A 16,885-nucleotide genomic window follows, 5' to 3' on the forward strand; every position below is an offset into this window, starting at 1 on the left:
TAAACATTACTTTCCCAATATCGTAAATATGTTTGAACACAATACTAATTTTACCTTATTGCCCTCCACTGTAGACTTTGTTTACCTGCAAATTACTGTTTTGCCCATACTTTTCAGACCATGATAACATATTTTTTCACAACCGGTTTACATCACCGGCTCATCAAGTAAAAAAAATTAATAATAAAACACCAAATAATTTAATAGCTTGACACTTGGCAACTTTTTTGGGTCCCACTTGTTGGACTAAAGAACTTGTCGTATTTAAATGCCACAATTTATGAAACTTAAATATTTTTACCACAAATAACTTTTTTTTAGAATACTGTATAAATTAAAATTAGTCAACCAAATATCCTGTCACGAATTTATAATAAATCAAATCATGGCAACTCATTTATTTGCATAAATTATTCATCAATTATAAGAATATTTAATTTATTATATTTTTTTTCATTCGAAAATAATTGCATACGAACAAGCAAATATATAGTTGTTCTCCACAGCCAGAAAAGAGACATAATTCTGGACTTTTAATTTCCTCCCTTTTTGACTGTGTAGTATCACTGCCACAATCCCCATCAACAACAAGAGAAGAGACAAACAAAGAAGTATGCAGTTCAAATTATCATATAGAAGTATCAAGAATAACAATAAAACATAATAATAATCGAAAACTTGAAAGAAAGTAATTAAAAAGAAAATGTGTTGGATATGCATAGAGCGATAAATATGGGCCAGGTTTTCTAGCACGGTACGAAACCGGCACGAGCCCGGAAGGCACGAACACAATACGACACGAAAAAAAATGGGCTTGGGCCAGGCACGACACGAATAGAAAATTGGCACGGCATGGCACGTCACGACATGGGCCTGAGCACGACATGACACTACACGAAAGCACGAACAAACTAGCCCGAAAGCACAAAACGATAAAAAGCCCGATATTTTAACATTAATAATGATAATAAATTTTTATTTGTCAATTATTAATAAATTAAAATGATAATAGAAGTCTTATTTTTCTCAATATTTATATTTTTATAATTATATTAATTTATTTTAAGATTTGTGAGTTAAATTTTTTAGCATTTATTAGTAGGTATTCAAATTCTAATAATTATCTTTGATATAATTTTGTGTAAAGTATTGTTAAAAAGTATATAAAAATATCAAAAATTATATTTTAAACAAAGAAATGTATTTAGATTGGTGGTAAGTTCATTGATTATTAAAGATGAGTTGGGGGGTTCAATTTTCCATCCTCACATTTTTTTGCAATAATAAAATGGGCCTAAAAATGGGCTGGCGACAACATAAAGTTTTCTTTTATTTCATATATAGTTGTTGAGTTAAAGGAAAATAATACTTTGTATTATGAGAGCTTAACATAAATATGAGAATCTTAACTAAACTTTAAATATATATGGACAAATAAATAATTAAGCCAAATATGGTAATACACGGTTAATACAAAAATATAAATATGGAATTCCCATAAACTAACAAACCAGATTCCCATAATTTTCGATCAAGAAAAGGATTTCGCCCACTGCCAATCAAGAAATTTTTTGTCCGCGTACAGCAATTCATCGACCATTTTTTCCGATCACAGCTTCATATTCTCCATTGTTTCCGATCAAGAATTGGTGGTTGCTACTCTCATCTTCATCTCCTCTTGGTAAATATCCTAACAGTAACATCATCTTTCTCCAGTCATCCAATTAAACATTCAATTCAATTTCTGATCTTCTTCTTCTTCTTCTCCGGCAGATCTTCTTCTCCGATTACATCCCCTGCTTTTACCTTCGTTCACATCAGCAAAAGCAGAAATCCATCAACTTCTCTGATTTCTCAAACAGGTAAGCAAATCTTTTTTCAAATATACGACATGCAAAATATTTACACAAAGAATCTACAAATTACTTCCTGATAAAATTCTTGACTCAAACTACTTATTTCAAAACTTTTTTAATTACACACATGAAACCAATTACATCACAAAAAAGTTCAACATTACATAATTCAAATATTACAAAATAATATAAAAATAACAACAAAATAAATACAGTAACCAGTTACATACGAAAAATAATAATAATAACATTCTGCATAATAATTTATCATGAAAAATGTAAAAATAGAAACTGATTTACATTTATGAAACCAGTTACACAATATAATTTTAACTTTGCATATTTGAAAAAAAAAAAAGACAACACATTCACTAAAGTAACCAGTTACACACACAAAAACAGAATTTAATGCAACATAAATAATTATGGAACCTGGAAAATGGTTCTCGATTTACTAAAAGAAACCAGTTACTAAAATAATTTCAACATTAATAATATTCATTCACTAACACAACCAGATACATTTTAAACATCACTAAAAATTATGTTGTGCTATATTGCAGATATGGAGTCCATAATGACATTGATTCGTTTTGGAGGAAAATGGACAGATAGATATCAGTATGATGACTACACCATGACTGGACTGACAATACCAACAAATTGTTCTCTAAACAATTTGGTTTATTTAGTGAAAACTGAGATAAAATGCAATATTCAAAATATTGAGCTGAGTTACCAGTTATCACCAGGTATGCCACCAATGAAATTACTCACTGACAATTCAATCCTATTCTACATTGAGTTGAGAAAGAAGCAAAATGAAGTAACTGAGCTACCTCTATGCATCACCACTGTTGATCAAACAATAGCTGAAACTGTTCAACACAATACATATGAAGAAGAAACACAAAAACAGAACACAGATTTAGAAAAGCTAGTTCTTCAACTAAACAACGAGCAATTAGCTACAGAATTACAATATAACGAAGCAACCTACACGAGAAATAACCAGGTACAAACCTTCCCAAATATTACAGACATAGCTGATGATGTAGCAGAATTTATCATAGAGAGAACAAAAGAAAACAAAAGAAAAAGAAAAGAAGAAACATAAATTATAACTGATCATAAAATCTTCAAAGTTGAAGAAGGCCAGATTTATAAGAACAAAAAGCTCTTAAAATCTGCTCTATGTTATTATGCTATGATCCACAACTTCCAATTCAAGACAAAAAGATTTGAACCGAGAGAGTACCTAGTAACCTGTGTGGATGACAATTGTAACTGGTTACTTAGAGCTTCAAAGTTCAGGAAAACAGAAACATTTAAAATCAGAAAGTATGTAAAAACTCACACCTGCTCCTTGGATATCATTATGGAAGACCACAGGCAGGCTAATTGCAATGTCATTGGGGAACTAATAAAATCAAAATACATGTCAATAAAGAGAGTACACACACCACATGACATAATCAACGACATGCTAGATGATTTTGGTGTTTCAATGGGGTACCAAAAAGCCTGGAGAGCAAGAGAAAAATCTTTAGAATTGGCAAGGGGAAACCAAGATGACTCATACCAAAAACTTCCCATCTACCTTCACATGCTAAAAGTCTCGAACCCAGGTACAATTACACACCTGGTTACAGACAATATAGATCACTTCAAATATATGTACCTAGCATTTGCAAATTCCATCAAAGGATGGAAACACTGTAGGCCAGTCATTGTGATAGATGGAACTTACTTGAGGACATCATTTGGGGGAACTTTATTCACTGCTTCAACAATGGATGCTAACAACAACATATTTCCATTAGCCTTTGGAATAGGAGACTCTGAAAATGATTCATCATGGTTATGGTTTTTCACAAAGCTAAAGGAGACATATGGAGAAAGAGAAGGTACTGTTTTCTTCTTTATATTCTTATTGGAACAAACTAAACTCATAAAATTATCAGTTTAATAATAATCCAGCAATAAAATAGTAAAAACAAAGTAAAAAAAAAAATAACAGTCATATAAATTAATGAAACCAATTACTCAGTTAGGACAGAATAACCAGTTACTCCATTGTGATTTTGCAAACAGGTATGGCAATCATTTCAGACAGGCATAAAAGCATAGAAAATGCTATAGACAATGTATACCCAAAAGCTTTCCATGAAGCATGCATATTCCACCTGTTAAACAACATCAAAGTCAATTTCGATGTCCATGGGGAGGAGCTAAACCTAAACTTTGTCAAAGCAGCAAAGGCATACAGGGTACAATCATTTGAGCACTACATGCATGAAATAGACAAGATTGACACACGCATAAGACCGTATTTACAAAAAATTGGATATTCAACTTGGTCTAGATGCCATGCTCCAACAAGAAGATATACAATGATGACATCAAATATAGCTTAATCAATAAATGATGCATTGAAAGCTGCAAGAACGTTGCCAATCACTACAATGAAGGGCCTTCGAAGTTTAGTTCAAAAATGGGTATGGAAAAATGGTAACGAAGCAAACGGAACATTCACACAAGTAACAACAGATACTGAAACTGTGCTTAGAGAAAACTTTATTCGTGCCATTAAATTTCAGGTACCTGACATATATTGAGCACTGAATATTATTTACCAAAACTTTTAGTAACCAATTACTCAAAAATATCACAGTATCCAGTTTCTAACATGTATTCCTCTACTAAAATAAACAGGTCTTCCCAGTAAACACTATACTGTACCAAGTTGTGGTTGAACAGAAAGGAAATTTTTTGGCCAACCTAATGGAGAAAACATGTGAATGCAAAAGGTTCCAACAAGATGAAATACCGTGTGCACATGCAATAGCAGTATTCGCCAAAACACGGCTGAAAACATATGATTATGTTGCTGATTACTACAAAAATACAACTATGAAAGCAACATATGACTCAACTTTTCATCCATTGCCAAATGAAAGCGAATGGACACTGCCAGAGACTTTAAACAAAATTGTCCTACCACCAAAATCAAGAAAACCACCAGGCCGCCCTAGAAGGAAAAGAATCAGATCTAGAGGAGAACCAAAGGTGCAGATAAAATGTGGAAGATGCGCGCAGCCAGGACATAATAGAAAAACATGCAGGAATGAACCAATCCCAAAGCAGCGAAACCCAACAAATTCAAAGAAAATAGACAAATAATTTTCTAAAGAATAGATAAACTACAATTTCAATAATTTCATTTGATGTAATAAAATTGTATCCTAATGTTTTCTACTTCAATAAAAGTACAAACTTTTTAAGCATTTTACATTTTATAAACTTGATACTCAAATTCATGGTTCCAAACACAAAGATATTCAAAATCTGAAGACTCAAGTACCTGGTTACAACACATATTATAGAAAGAAAAAAAACAGATACTATAAGTAAATTTAACAAACGACTACATATACATGTAACCAACGATTTAAAAACCTAATTATATAATCACAAATCTTTCAAAAAAAAAACATAAATATTATAAACTTGATACTCAACTTCTAGGTTCCAACACAAGATATTCAAAATCTGAAGATTCAAGTACCTGGTTACAACACATAAAATAGAAAGAAAAAAAAAAGCAGTTACTATAAGTAAATTTAACAAACGACTATATATTAATGAAACCAACTACTTAAAAAACCTAGTTATATAATCACAAATCGTTCACACAAAAAAAAAAACAAGAAACATAAATATATCAAAAAATAATTAAAAAAATAGAAATAAAAACTAAAGAAACAGTAACCAGTTACCTGAAACATATAGCTTTTACTATCTAACACAGAAGTAACCGGTTACACCATCTTCATACAGTAATAATCGAAACCTATATGAAAAAAAAAACATGTACATAACAATATCTTCACACTTTAAAAAAAAAATCACCAACTCTATTGAAAAAAAAAAAACATACACATTAAAATAAAATACATTAAAAATAAACTTTAGATTAAGCCAAAAGTTGAAACCAATTATTTACATTGACCAAAAAAAAAAAAACCATACATAAGTACAGTACTAAAACAGTATCCAGTTACAAACCACAACTTCACTATTAAACAAAGAAAAAAAAAAGGCATGGTCGTTAATACAACTAAGAAAAAAACTGCAACATCTCTACTTATAATCCCTCCTCCTCTTTGATTTCTTTGATGGAGCATCATCTTCTGTCTTGTACCCACCAATATGCTTCTTTTTTGCATGACTATACAAGTTAATGGCAAGATAATCACGATAGGTAGCAATTTTGGCAGCCATGTTCATTGGGATGTCATCAATCTTCCCATGGATAAACAAATACTCCACAATCACTGCAAAAAAAAAAAAAAAAAAAACAACATATGAAATTATTTAAAACAAACAAAATAGAAAAATAAACAACAATATACAAAAACCAATTACTTACTTATCCTCTTGAAACGACAAGTCTTTGGCAAAGTTAAAATCAATTGGATCCTTCTTCCCAACAGAATATGGACCAACATTCAAGTCCAAATATTTCCTAGAACAATAAAAATCAAGAAATTTTTGAAAATATGGTAAAACAACAGAATAATCCTTCACATATGGCAAAGCAATACTCTCATTCTTCTTCCCCGTCAAAGAGTTGTAGATAGTTAACATCCTACTCTTAATGGAAAAGTGAATAAAAACCCAATGCAACTGAACCTTCATATGCACAGGAAAAAGAACATGATCCACATCCACCCAAGGAGTGTTACAAAACAAATATTCACCAATAATGTAATCTGAAATGAGGTTATCAAAACGAATGTTGCTTGAATCACATTTGGCTACCACAAAGTTATCATACAGACTCTTGATAGTTGCATCAAACCAAGAGTCTGTAGTTGTAACCCTCTTGTTCAAACCATCAATCAACTTAATCTTCTTCCTCAAGTAATAAAAACATACATTGATATGCTACAAAAAATAAATAAACATACAAAAGTTAGGAACCTGGATACTAGCCAATATATTATAAAAAAAACAAGTTACACACAATGCTACAAGAACCTGGTTACTACCCATAAATAATAAAAACAATTTATACACAGTACTAAAAGGAACCTGGTTACTTGTCTTAACCATGATCAACAAAAAAAACAAAACATCTAAACAAACAAATACTAATTAATAAACATTATACCAAGAACCTGGTTACTTACAGTGTCCATAAGGTCCTCCCCACAAGTTTGAAGCTTGTAAAACCACATCTTCTCAGAAATTTTAACAAAAGAATAATCCATTGGTGGATTGATAATGTTATTGACATCAGAAAATTTCTTCTTCCTTCAAAAAAAAATATATATATATTAACAAACAATTAAATATCAAGAATAATAATATTAAAAAAAATATAAAAAAACATACTTATTCTTAAAAATCATTTTATCCTCAATCCAAGAAATATAATCTAGGCATTCATTCTTTGAAACATTCTGCCCAATTTCATCTTCAAATGGAAGCAATCCTCTAACAATCACCACTTCCTCTCCCTTCCTCTTCACAGTTTCTTTTACTTCAGAAGAACCAAACTCAGTAACAAAAGGAGATTTGACATGAGTACTAGGTTTAGGCTCCCTCTTTTCAATAGCAACAGGAACTTCATCATCATCACCAACCATCACAACTTTCCAATCATCCTTACTCCTACTAAATCTCTTTTCTCCTTCTGCATACTTAACAGTTTTATCAATAACATTCAAAATCTCTAGATCCACATATACTTCTTCAAAACTTAAACCAACTGAACTGAACTCTGGCTTCTTTGAAAAATCCTATAATGAATAAAAATAAAATCAATTACAACAAATTCAATTTTAAATAAAATAATACAAAAAAAAAAAAAAAATTCAAAACCTTATCTCCACCCACAACTCCAACCCAGAATAAACAGCATCAAAATTTTCATTTAAATCCTTCTCGACACCCTAAAATAAATAATGAAACTGGTTACAACAGTAACTGGTTACACTAATCAACTAACAAAAACACAACATACTATTAAGAAACATAAACCAGTTACCTTACTACCATCAAACTCTTCACCTGAATCAATTTCACAATCCTAGCCCAAAAAAAAAAAAAAAAACAATCTGGTTACAACAAAAAATGGTTAAAAAAAAACAATAAAGCATAAAAACAAACAAGTTACCTTAGAATCATCAGAAATAGGACTGGAAACATTATCAAAATCAGCTGGCTTTTCCCCTTCATTAAAACCAGCACTTTCATCACTTGTATTTGCAACTTTTTCAGAATTTTTTGCAACAATTTTTGCAATCATTGCAGACAAATCACTGAGTTTCCCCATGAACTCAGATCTCATAACTGCAATGTCACTAATAATAGATTCTTGGCTTGCTTTTATTGATGAGATTGATTTACAAATCAATCTCAACTTTTCACTATCAACCTAAAAAAACAAAATAAAATACTTTACAAAACAGCAAAAAAACAAAAAACATAAAAAGAAACCTATAAATTTCAAAACAAAATAATTTTTTTTTTAACTAAAACAAACGACAAAACTAACCAGTACCTGGGTACCTGAACTACTGTCTCCATCTTCAGCACACACCTTCGGCAAGTATAGAGGCTCAAACTTAAACTTCTTCACTGCCGGTTTCTTCCTCTCCTCAGAAGACGGATAGACATTCAGGATAGTCAACTGAATAAATTAAAAATATATATATAAAAAAATCAAGAAACTGGTTACCATCAACTGAAACCAGGTACACAAACACAAATCCTAAAATGAATAAAACAAATTTAGCAAGAAACCAGTTACAAAACAAAAATATTATACCTTCTGATTGTTGAAAACCTTTGCCACCAAGTTTGAATAGAAGGCATTATCATTATCAGTACTCTTCCAATTCAACAAACGTGGAAATTTTTTCCCAACCCGTTGACAAAACTCAGGACTCAACTCAGATATACATTCATATATCCAAACAAGAAAAGAAATTGGAAACCCAAGAAGTTTGTAAGGGTGAAGACCAACCTTCCCATCAACGAAAAGTCCATCAAAGATTTTATTTCCACCCTTCAAAGCAGTTTTCAAATAATGAAAACTCCAATCCCATACAAACTTCCGAAAACTAATATTTGCTAATTCAGAAAAATCTCGATCAACCATCTCAAAAAAGAAATCATCAACCAACTTCTCACTAGTATAGTCGTACAAATAGTTAACTAAGATATGAACTATACCCAATTTGACAACATCCTCATCATCAACTAAATCCTTACTAATAAAAGCATTTCGTAATTCAGACTTTGACACCTTACCAACAAAACGGCCAAATATTTTTTTCTTAAACAAAACTTTCTTTTTTTGAAAAGGACTTAAATCAAAATCACCATCACATCTAAGACCCGTAACTAGAGCAAACTCTTCAACAGAAAACCTACAAACTCTACGACCAAGCTTAAACCACATTTCCTCTTCCTCCCTCTCATGAGACACCTCTCTCAATAACACAAGCTGGGCAAGTTGAGTTTGAAAATGAATATCACATACTTCTAAAAAGTTCCCAAATGGCGTCTTCTTAAACAATGATTTCTGACTTTTCGTCAACTTAGATTTCAAGTCAGTAATGACACTCTTGTCATTAAAATGTTGAACCTTACTACCAAACCTCTTGGAGGGGTTTATCTTTAAATGAACCTGCAGAAGAAAAAAAACAAAATAATTAAACATGTAACCAGTTTCAAAAAATATAAACATGAAAAATGGATAAGTACTTTACATTTATAAAACCACTTATATGTATTTAACTTTGTATGGTTGAAATATACATATATAAAAAAAAAACAATTCATTCACTAAGGTAACCAGTTACAAACTCATTAAGCAAAATCTTTCACTGTTATCTGCAAAGTAACCAGGTACGCATGTAACCAGGTACAAAAAAAATAAAACAGTTTAACAACAAAAAAAACACAACAATAACAATAAAACAAACACAAACAGAATTGAACATTATGCAAATTAACTACAAATCTATAAGAAACCAGATACACAACCATAAAAAAATAAAACAAACAGAATCCACCGAATGTGAAACACAATAACAGAAACATAAACAGATGAACAATTTTTTATTATTATACTTAAAAAAATAAACACATACCACAACATGTTTAGTCTCATGAGAATCATCTCCAGCATCCTTACACCAGATGCACACGAATCCTTCGTCTGTTTAACAGTGGAAGGGGATTTACTTGTCTTCCTTGCAACAGTGGAAGGGGATTTACTCTTCTTCCTTGCAACAGACTTCAAATGTGTAATGTTACTCCTTCGAGGAAGAATCTCGCCAATATCATCCCCTACATTCTTCCATTCATCCTCTACTATTCTAGAAATTTTCTTCTTAGAACCAGAAACACCACCGGTTTCACCAGAGTGATCCATGACACAACTTCGAAAATTAAAATATACAATGCACTGCATAAAAAAACAAAAAACACAAATGAAAAAAGAATAACAGATATACATATATATAGAGCACAAATTACAAATAACTACCCATAAACTTCCAAAAAAAAAAAAAACTGATCAAAAACTGACAAAAACCCCACTAAAAAACTAACGATAAAATCGCGCACCAAAAATAAAAACCACCGTTAACACAGATTAAAAAACAACCACCCACGACAGAAAAATAGATAATACAAAGCAAAATTAACAATCAATATACATTAAAAAAATAAAAAAAATAAACCCTGAAACCGGGTACTCACCGATACGAAAACACCACAAAGAGGCACAAATCCACAACGAGAAACTTATAAAAATCCTAAAAAAAAGAACAAAAAGAAGAAATCAACACAAAAAATCAAATGCTAAAGGAAAGAAAAAATTCGAACTAAACGATATACAAAAAACGTGATACTGAAGCAAATGGAAAATACACACCTGAAACCAGGTACTCACCGAGACGAAGACACACATAGAGGGCACAAAATCCACAACGATAAACTCAAATAAACCCTAAAACAGAAAGAAAACTAAGAACAAATATCAAAACAACAATTGCTGAATAAAATATACTGATATAATGAAGAAAACGTGATGCAGATAAAAAAACGTGATAGAGAATATATGTACTCAAGTACCTGCATGCATACTGGGAATTGATTTTCTTACAAAAAAAAATTTCAAAAAAAATAAAATAATAATAATACTTAAAATGGCTGAAAAGCCCTCACAAAAATTCACATAAATGCATAATAAACAACTACTGAATTATAATTTTCTTACAAAAATGTTTACGAAAATAATAAAAAATAATAATAATAATAATAATAAAAAAGACTGAAATTCCCTCACAAAAATGTCCATATAGAATAAATAAACTTATACAAAAAAATATGGGATACAGAACAAATATTTTGATAAATATGGGAAAACAAAACTCATAAAAAAGGTAAACAACAAAAAAAACCATAAAAAATGCACACACAAAAAAAGCCATATATATCAAATTTTATTGAATTTTCCCATATTTCATGTAAATTCCTCTTGTATTATTATTATTATTAGAGAAAATACCATTTTTCGCGAATACGGGATCGACCTCTGGTCTAGGGTACTATTTTGATTCATTTTGTAAAACACAGGGTCTGAATTGTCATTTAATAAAACACAGGGGCCAATCGTGTATTCGGGAAAAACACAAGGACCAAAATGTGTTATTATTATTATATGGTTAAATAATTATTTGGCATTCTGTGTTTTATTGAAAAATGAGTGCTAATTAGACTCTCTTGGCTACTCTCTTTTGCACATTATCTATAATTTAATGACATGTGTCATCTTTTAATGAGTCATGATATTTTAATTTTATTACAATTATGCCACCATCAGACACTTATTTTATTTCTCTATATTCAAAAGATGAACTTCCTATTATATTCATTAATTATTATCATATTTTAAAGAAGAACAAGTTCAAATTAGTCAAAGATTACGTGAAGCTTTTTCTTTTTAATTCATAATCTATTGATGAAGAGTTACCACTCGATTAAGACGATTTCAGGTATGCACATTAATTTTCATCAAATTTTTAAATATATTATCAATAATACAAACAATATACAATTTGTTGTTATTTCTTTTAAATAGATTCATATACATATTTTATTTTCCTTATTTATATACTTATAAAAAAGTATTTTCATTATCTATCTCTATATAATAAGTGTATAGATAATAGAAATTTTTGATTTTAACGGTTTTTTATTTTTTTAAGGTTAGTTTTAACGGAATATTCTTATATTTAACAGAATATTTTTATATTTAACAGTAGTTTCTAAATACTTAAACTTAAATAAAATAAAATAAAAAATTAAAAAATTAAAATAGGATATTTTTGAGATATTTTGTAATGATAATTATTTAAAAATAATTAATAATTAAACAAATTAAAAATAAAATATTTTACAATGATAATTATTTTTAAATAATAAATAATTAAACAAATTAAAATATAATATTTTTGAGATGTTTTACAATGATAATTATTTAAAAATAATAAAATCATATGTTTTATAACTTAAATAAATATTTAATTAAACTTAAACTCACTTATTAGAATAATATCATAGTAAATATATAATATAATCTACTGTAAATTAGCAACAAATTATTTTTTAAAAAAAAAACTTGAAAGAAACTTAAATATAAAATCCACGTATAATATTTAATATTACATTAAACATATAATATATAATCTTTTGTTGTCACTCCCAAATTCATAAACTAGAACAAACATAAACTTAAACAAAATAAATAAATTATTTAACTAAAATACGATATTTATTTCAAAATTTATATAACATTAATATAAATTTAATAAAAATAATTAATAAATTCTATAAATAAAACAAATCACGTTTCTTGTATCTAGCATTATTGAAATGTGACCAGAAGTTTATCTAATTATGCTTGGTAAATAAAGAAATTGACTCTTCGGCTTTAATAAAAAAAATAGAGTAATTGAAAATACACATAAGTTTTCCTTTCCCTTTTAATTTCTCTTACTTGTTTGGATTTCAGTTTTTATGTTTGGTAGAATGTTTCATTATCATTATTATTTTGACCTAGTTTTTGTAGTGAAAACAATTTTTTTTATTAATGGATATCTATTTTTTTTTTTTTTGAAAAGATATCATCTTCATAACAAGGCCAAAAGAAGCCAACGGAATACAACCAAGCATAATACAACTGACTAGAACTCAGGAGGAAAACCTGGCCACCACACCTTAGTGTTGGACAAGCTTAGAGTCAATTTAGCCAAAGAATGAGCACTAGTGTTCATGATTCTATTACAGTGTTTAATGGATATAGTTGTACAACTTTGACGCATCAGCTGCACCTCTTTCAGCACACCTCCAAATTTCGGTCGGATAAACACAGAGAAGTTGAATTCAGAGCTTAGAAAACACGTAAACAATCTGACTCAACCCGTATATCCTTATAGCCTGTCGAAGACACAAAACAAGGCCCTGTAAAATCGCCATCGCCTCAACCACATGCGGCTCAAAGGTAGAGTTCATCGGCACCGCGGAAGAGCCAAGTCAATGCCCTCCATTGTCACTGATAATAAGCCTGAGGCCCACCTTCATGTTTTCCTCATCAATCCCTGCGTCGACATTCAAATTTACCACACCTTCCAGAACGGTAACCCGACCCATCGATTGACCACCTCCCACAACACCGCTTGGACCTGAAGAAGGATCCTCTACGTTAAGCTGACCCTCTTGATATCTACCAGGATAATCCAACACCCATTCAGCCACATACTTGTCATCCATCCAAATATGTTCATGGACCATTTTGTTCCTCCTGTACCAAATTCTCCACAAAAGAACAATATTTTTTCTCCCTCTTCCTTAGACAGAGGCCACATACAATCGAGGAGCCATTCATACAAAGCCATACCACAACCTATAATCTCTCTGATACGAATATGAAAGTTTGCTTTTATGCTCTTCAAAGATGAACAACCCCATAAGGCATGATAGGTAGTTCAACCTCTCCATTACAAATGGGGCAGAGGATATCATTACGGACACCGGGTCTAGCTAAGTTAGCCATTGTGGGGATCCAATTAGGTGATGCCTTCCAAATAATTTTTTATTTTTATTTTAGGAGGTAAATTCAAACACCATAAATAGCTCCACCACCTCCTGAAGATGTTGACACTTGCCCGTTCACTCTTTGCCGCAACAAGCACCAATGCCCCGATTTAACCGTATACATTCCAGATCATGACAATGCCAAACTAATGTATCTTCCCCATATTCAAACAAGTTGGGATTGAAAGAATCGCACGGGCCTCATCATTTGAAAAAATTTCTTTAATAACCTCCACTTGCCAAACCCCAGCCTCATCTTTAAGATCTAACCATATCAAGATTTGGATTCCCACTTAAAGAAGTTGCCCTTTTGGTAATTTTCTTAGGAATCCACCAATCACTCCGAATCTTCACTGATTTACCATCACCAATAACCCAACGAGACACGTCCTTCAAAACCTCATGACTCCACATCATACTTTTTCACAAAAACACAAGCCCTCTTTGACATCTTGGCCTTCGCTAAAAACGTGTTCGCAAAATAAATCCCTTTAACAACTTTAACAGCCAAAGAATTTGGATCATTGTGAATACGCCATGCTTGCTTTGCTAACAAAGATTGGTTAAATAAGGAGAGATTCCTAAAACCAAGACCCCCATCCGCCTTATGCCAACACAATCCGTCCCAAGTACACCAATGCATACGACGCTTCTCATTGTCTAAACCCCACCAAAACCGGGCACATAATCTATGAATTTCATTAATCAAAGCCACCGATAATCTGAATAAATTCATTGCATACGAGGGAATTGCTTGGATAATCGATTTAATGAGTATCTCTGTTCCCCTTGACGAGAACAATTTGGATTTCCAGCCAAACAACTTACTCCGCACTCTATCCCTAAAATTTTGGAAGAGACTAGTCCTGCTTCTCCCTGCAAAACCAGGAAGGCCCAATTATTTTTCGTGGCATGGCACCAATGGAACCCTCAAAGCATTGGCAAGAAGATTGCACTCCTCTATAGGCATCTGCACAGAAGAAAAAAAAAACCGCAGACCTATTTAAATTCACAGCTTCCCTGACGCTTTTTCGTACCCTCCTAACACTTCTTTAAAATGAACACACCCCTCCTCTTTTGCCTCAAGGAAAAAAAACTATCATCTACAAAGAACAAATGAGATATAGTTAGTTCTTGACAACTGCATTTCAATCCAATTAATGGATATCTATTAGTTAGTTATTCTTAACTTAATATATTATTTACTAATCTTTTAATAATATATTTTTAGAGAATCATGTATTAACATAATAATTTTTTTTCTTTTCTGTATTAATATTATTTCTTTTACTATATTTACTATAACAAACCCCAGAAATTAATTAGAAAAAAATTATTCTCTTTTTATTGGTTATTGGATTTTTGTTCATAGTTAATTTGATTTAATTGTGTTTAATGATGGTAAAAATGTATTAATGATAAAACATCATGACTAATTATTTTGTGAAAATTGATGTTATTTTAAAAAATGACATATATCATCAAATTAGTGAAAGAGTGCAAAAGAGAGTAGGCTAGAGAGTTTCCTTTGCACTCCTCTTATCGTAATAGAAACTTGCTACTCTATGTTTTCAATAATGCTCATTTGGTACACTGGAATTTGAAATCGTACATATTTAGTTTGCTGAACTCAAATTTGATCAATAAATTTTTATTAATATGACTAAACTGCCCTCATTTATATATGTTTCAAATTCAAATTTAATTGCTTAATTACATATAACTAAGGGCAGATTGGCCATATTGATAAAATTTTATTGATCAAATTTGAGCCAAGGATACCAAATATGTATAGTTTCAAATTACAAGGTACCAGATTAGTATTATTGAAAACATAAAGTATCAAAATTGTATTTCGATAAAACATAGAGTACTAACCAAATGGTTATTTACCATTATTATTAAGTACTAGATAAAAGTAACGTGCAATGCACATTTACTATTTTTTTTTAAGAAAATGTAATGATTAATTTTATTATATTTTTTTAATTAGCATATAAAATTTAAATAAATAAACAATGTCATATATTATAAAAAAGCATAAACATAGTAAAAAAAATCAAAACATTGTCCATAGTTTTTTTTTAAATAATATAATTTTTATTTTTTAAAATAAATAAAATACTATTTGTTGATGACGTTTTTCGTCAACTAAAGAATGATAGCAATTAAGCAAGTATGATTCAGGAAGAAAATAAGAACATAGATTTTTTACGTGGTTCAGCAGTTAAAATCTGCCTACGTCCACGAGTCACTTTTATTGAGGTTTGTGTTCAAGCTTTTTGAGAGCAATTTCATAGAGACTTTCTCAGTACAAAATAGTGTAGTGTTTACAAATGACTATTCCCAGACTATTTAAAGATCTGGTTACAAGAATCCTCCCTTAATCTTAGGGATATTGTGTTACCCATATCAGGTTTTAATTAGGACAACAAATCTCGTAGTTTAAATAAAATCAATCATATTTATTGTAGATAAATATCCCTAAATAATAGGGTTGATTACATGGTTTGAACTAAATCCCTTGATTATAGGGATTTCCAAATAGCATCTCTGTGTATTAATTTAACGCATCTTCGAGCTTGAATGCTACTCCAACACAATTTTGAGATCACATGTTGCTTCAAGCTCATCGTTGCAATTGTCGCTACCTCGTTGATTGATGGATCTTTCGAATTTACCTTTTGGAGGAGACTCTTGTTGCCTTCGAGCTTGCAACTCATACTCGAGTGCAAATGACATAGCTCTGGAACTTCGCGTATATTTGTACTAGTATAACGTTAATACTTATTAAATACAAGCTTACACCATATGAGCCTACATTTCAAGACTGTTTATTTATTCTCGAA

At 30.6% G+C, this 16,885-nt stretch overlaps 1 protein-coding gene across 1 annotated transcript; it reads right to left on the bottom strand.

The window, feature by feature from the left end:
• Positions 1 to 14,436: 14,436 nt before the first annotated feature.
• Positions 14,437 to 14,772, bottom strand: LOC133806277 (uncharacterized mitochondrial protein AtMg00310-like). The gene has a single exon (XM_062244396.1). It carries the CDS (start codon positions 14,770 to 14,772, stop codon positions 14,437 to 14,439), a length of 336 nt encoding a protein of 111 aa, XP_062100380.1.
• Between the last annotated feature and the right edge of the window lie 2,113 nt (positions 14,773 to 16,885).

This window comes from Humulus lupulus, chromosome X (genome assembly GCF_963169125.1).
Source record: "Humulus lupulus chromosome X, drHumLupu1.1, whole genome shotgun sequence".
Classification (NCBI taxonomy): Eukaryota; Viridiplantae; Streptophyta; class Magnoliopsida; order Rosales; family Cannabaceae; genus Humulus; species Humulus lupulus.

What these genes read in the sequence shown, in the direction of transcription:
- LOC133806277 (XM_062244396.1), bottom strand. Translation starts at nt 14,772, where the DNA reads ATGAATTTATTCAGATTATCGGTGGCTTTGATTAATGAAATTCATAGA.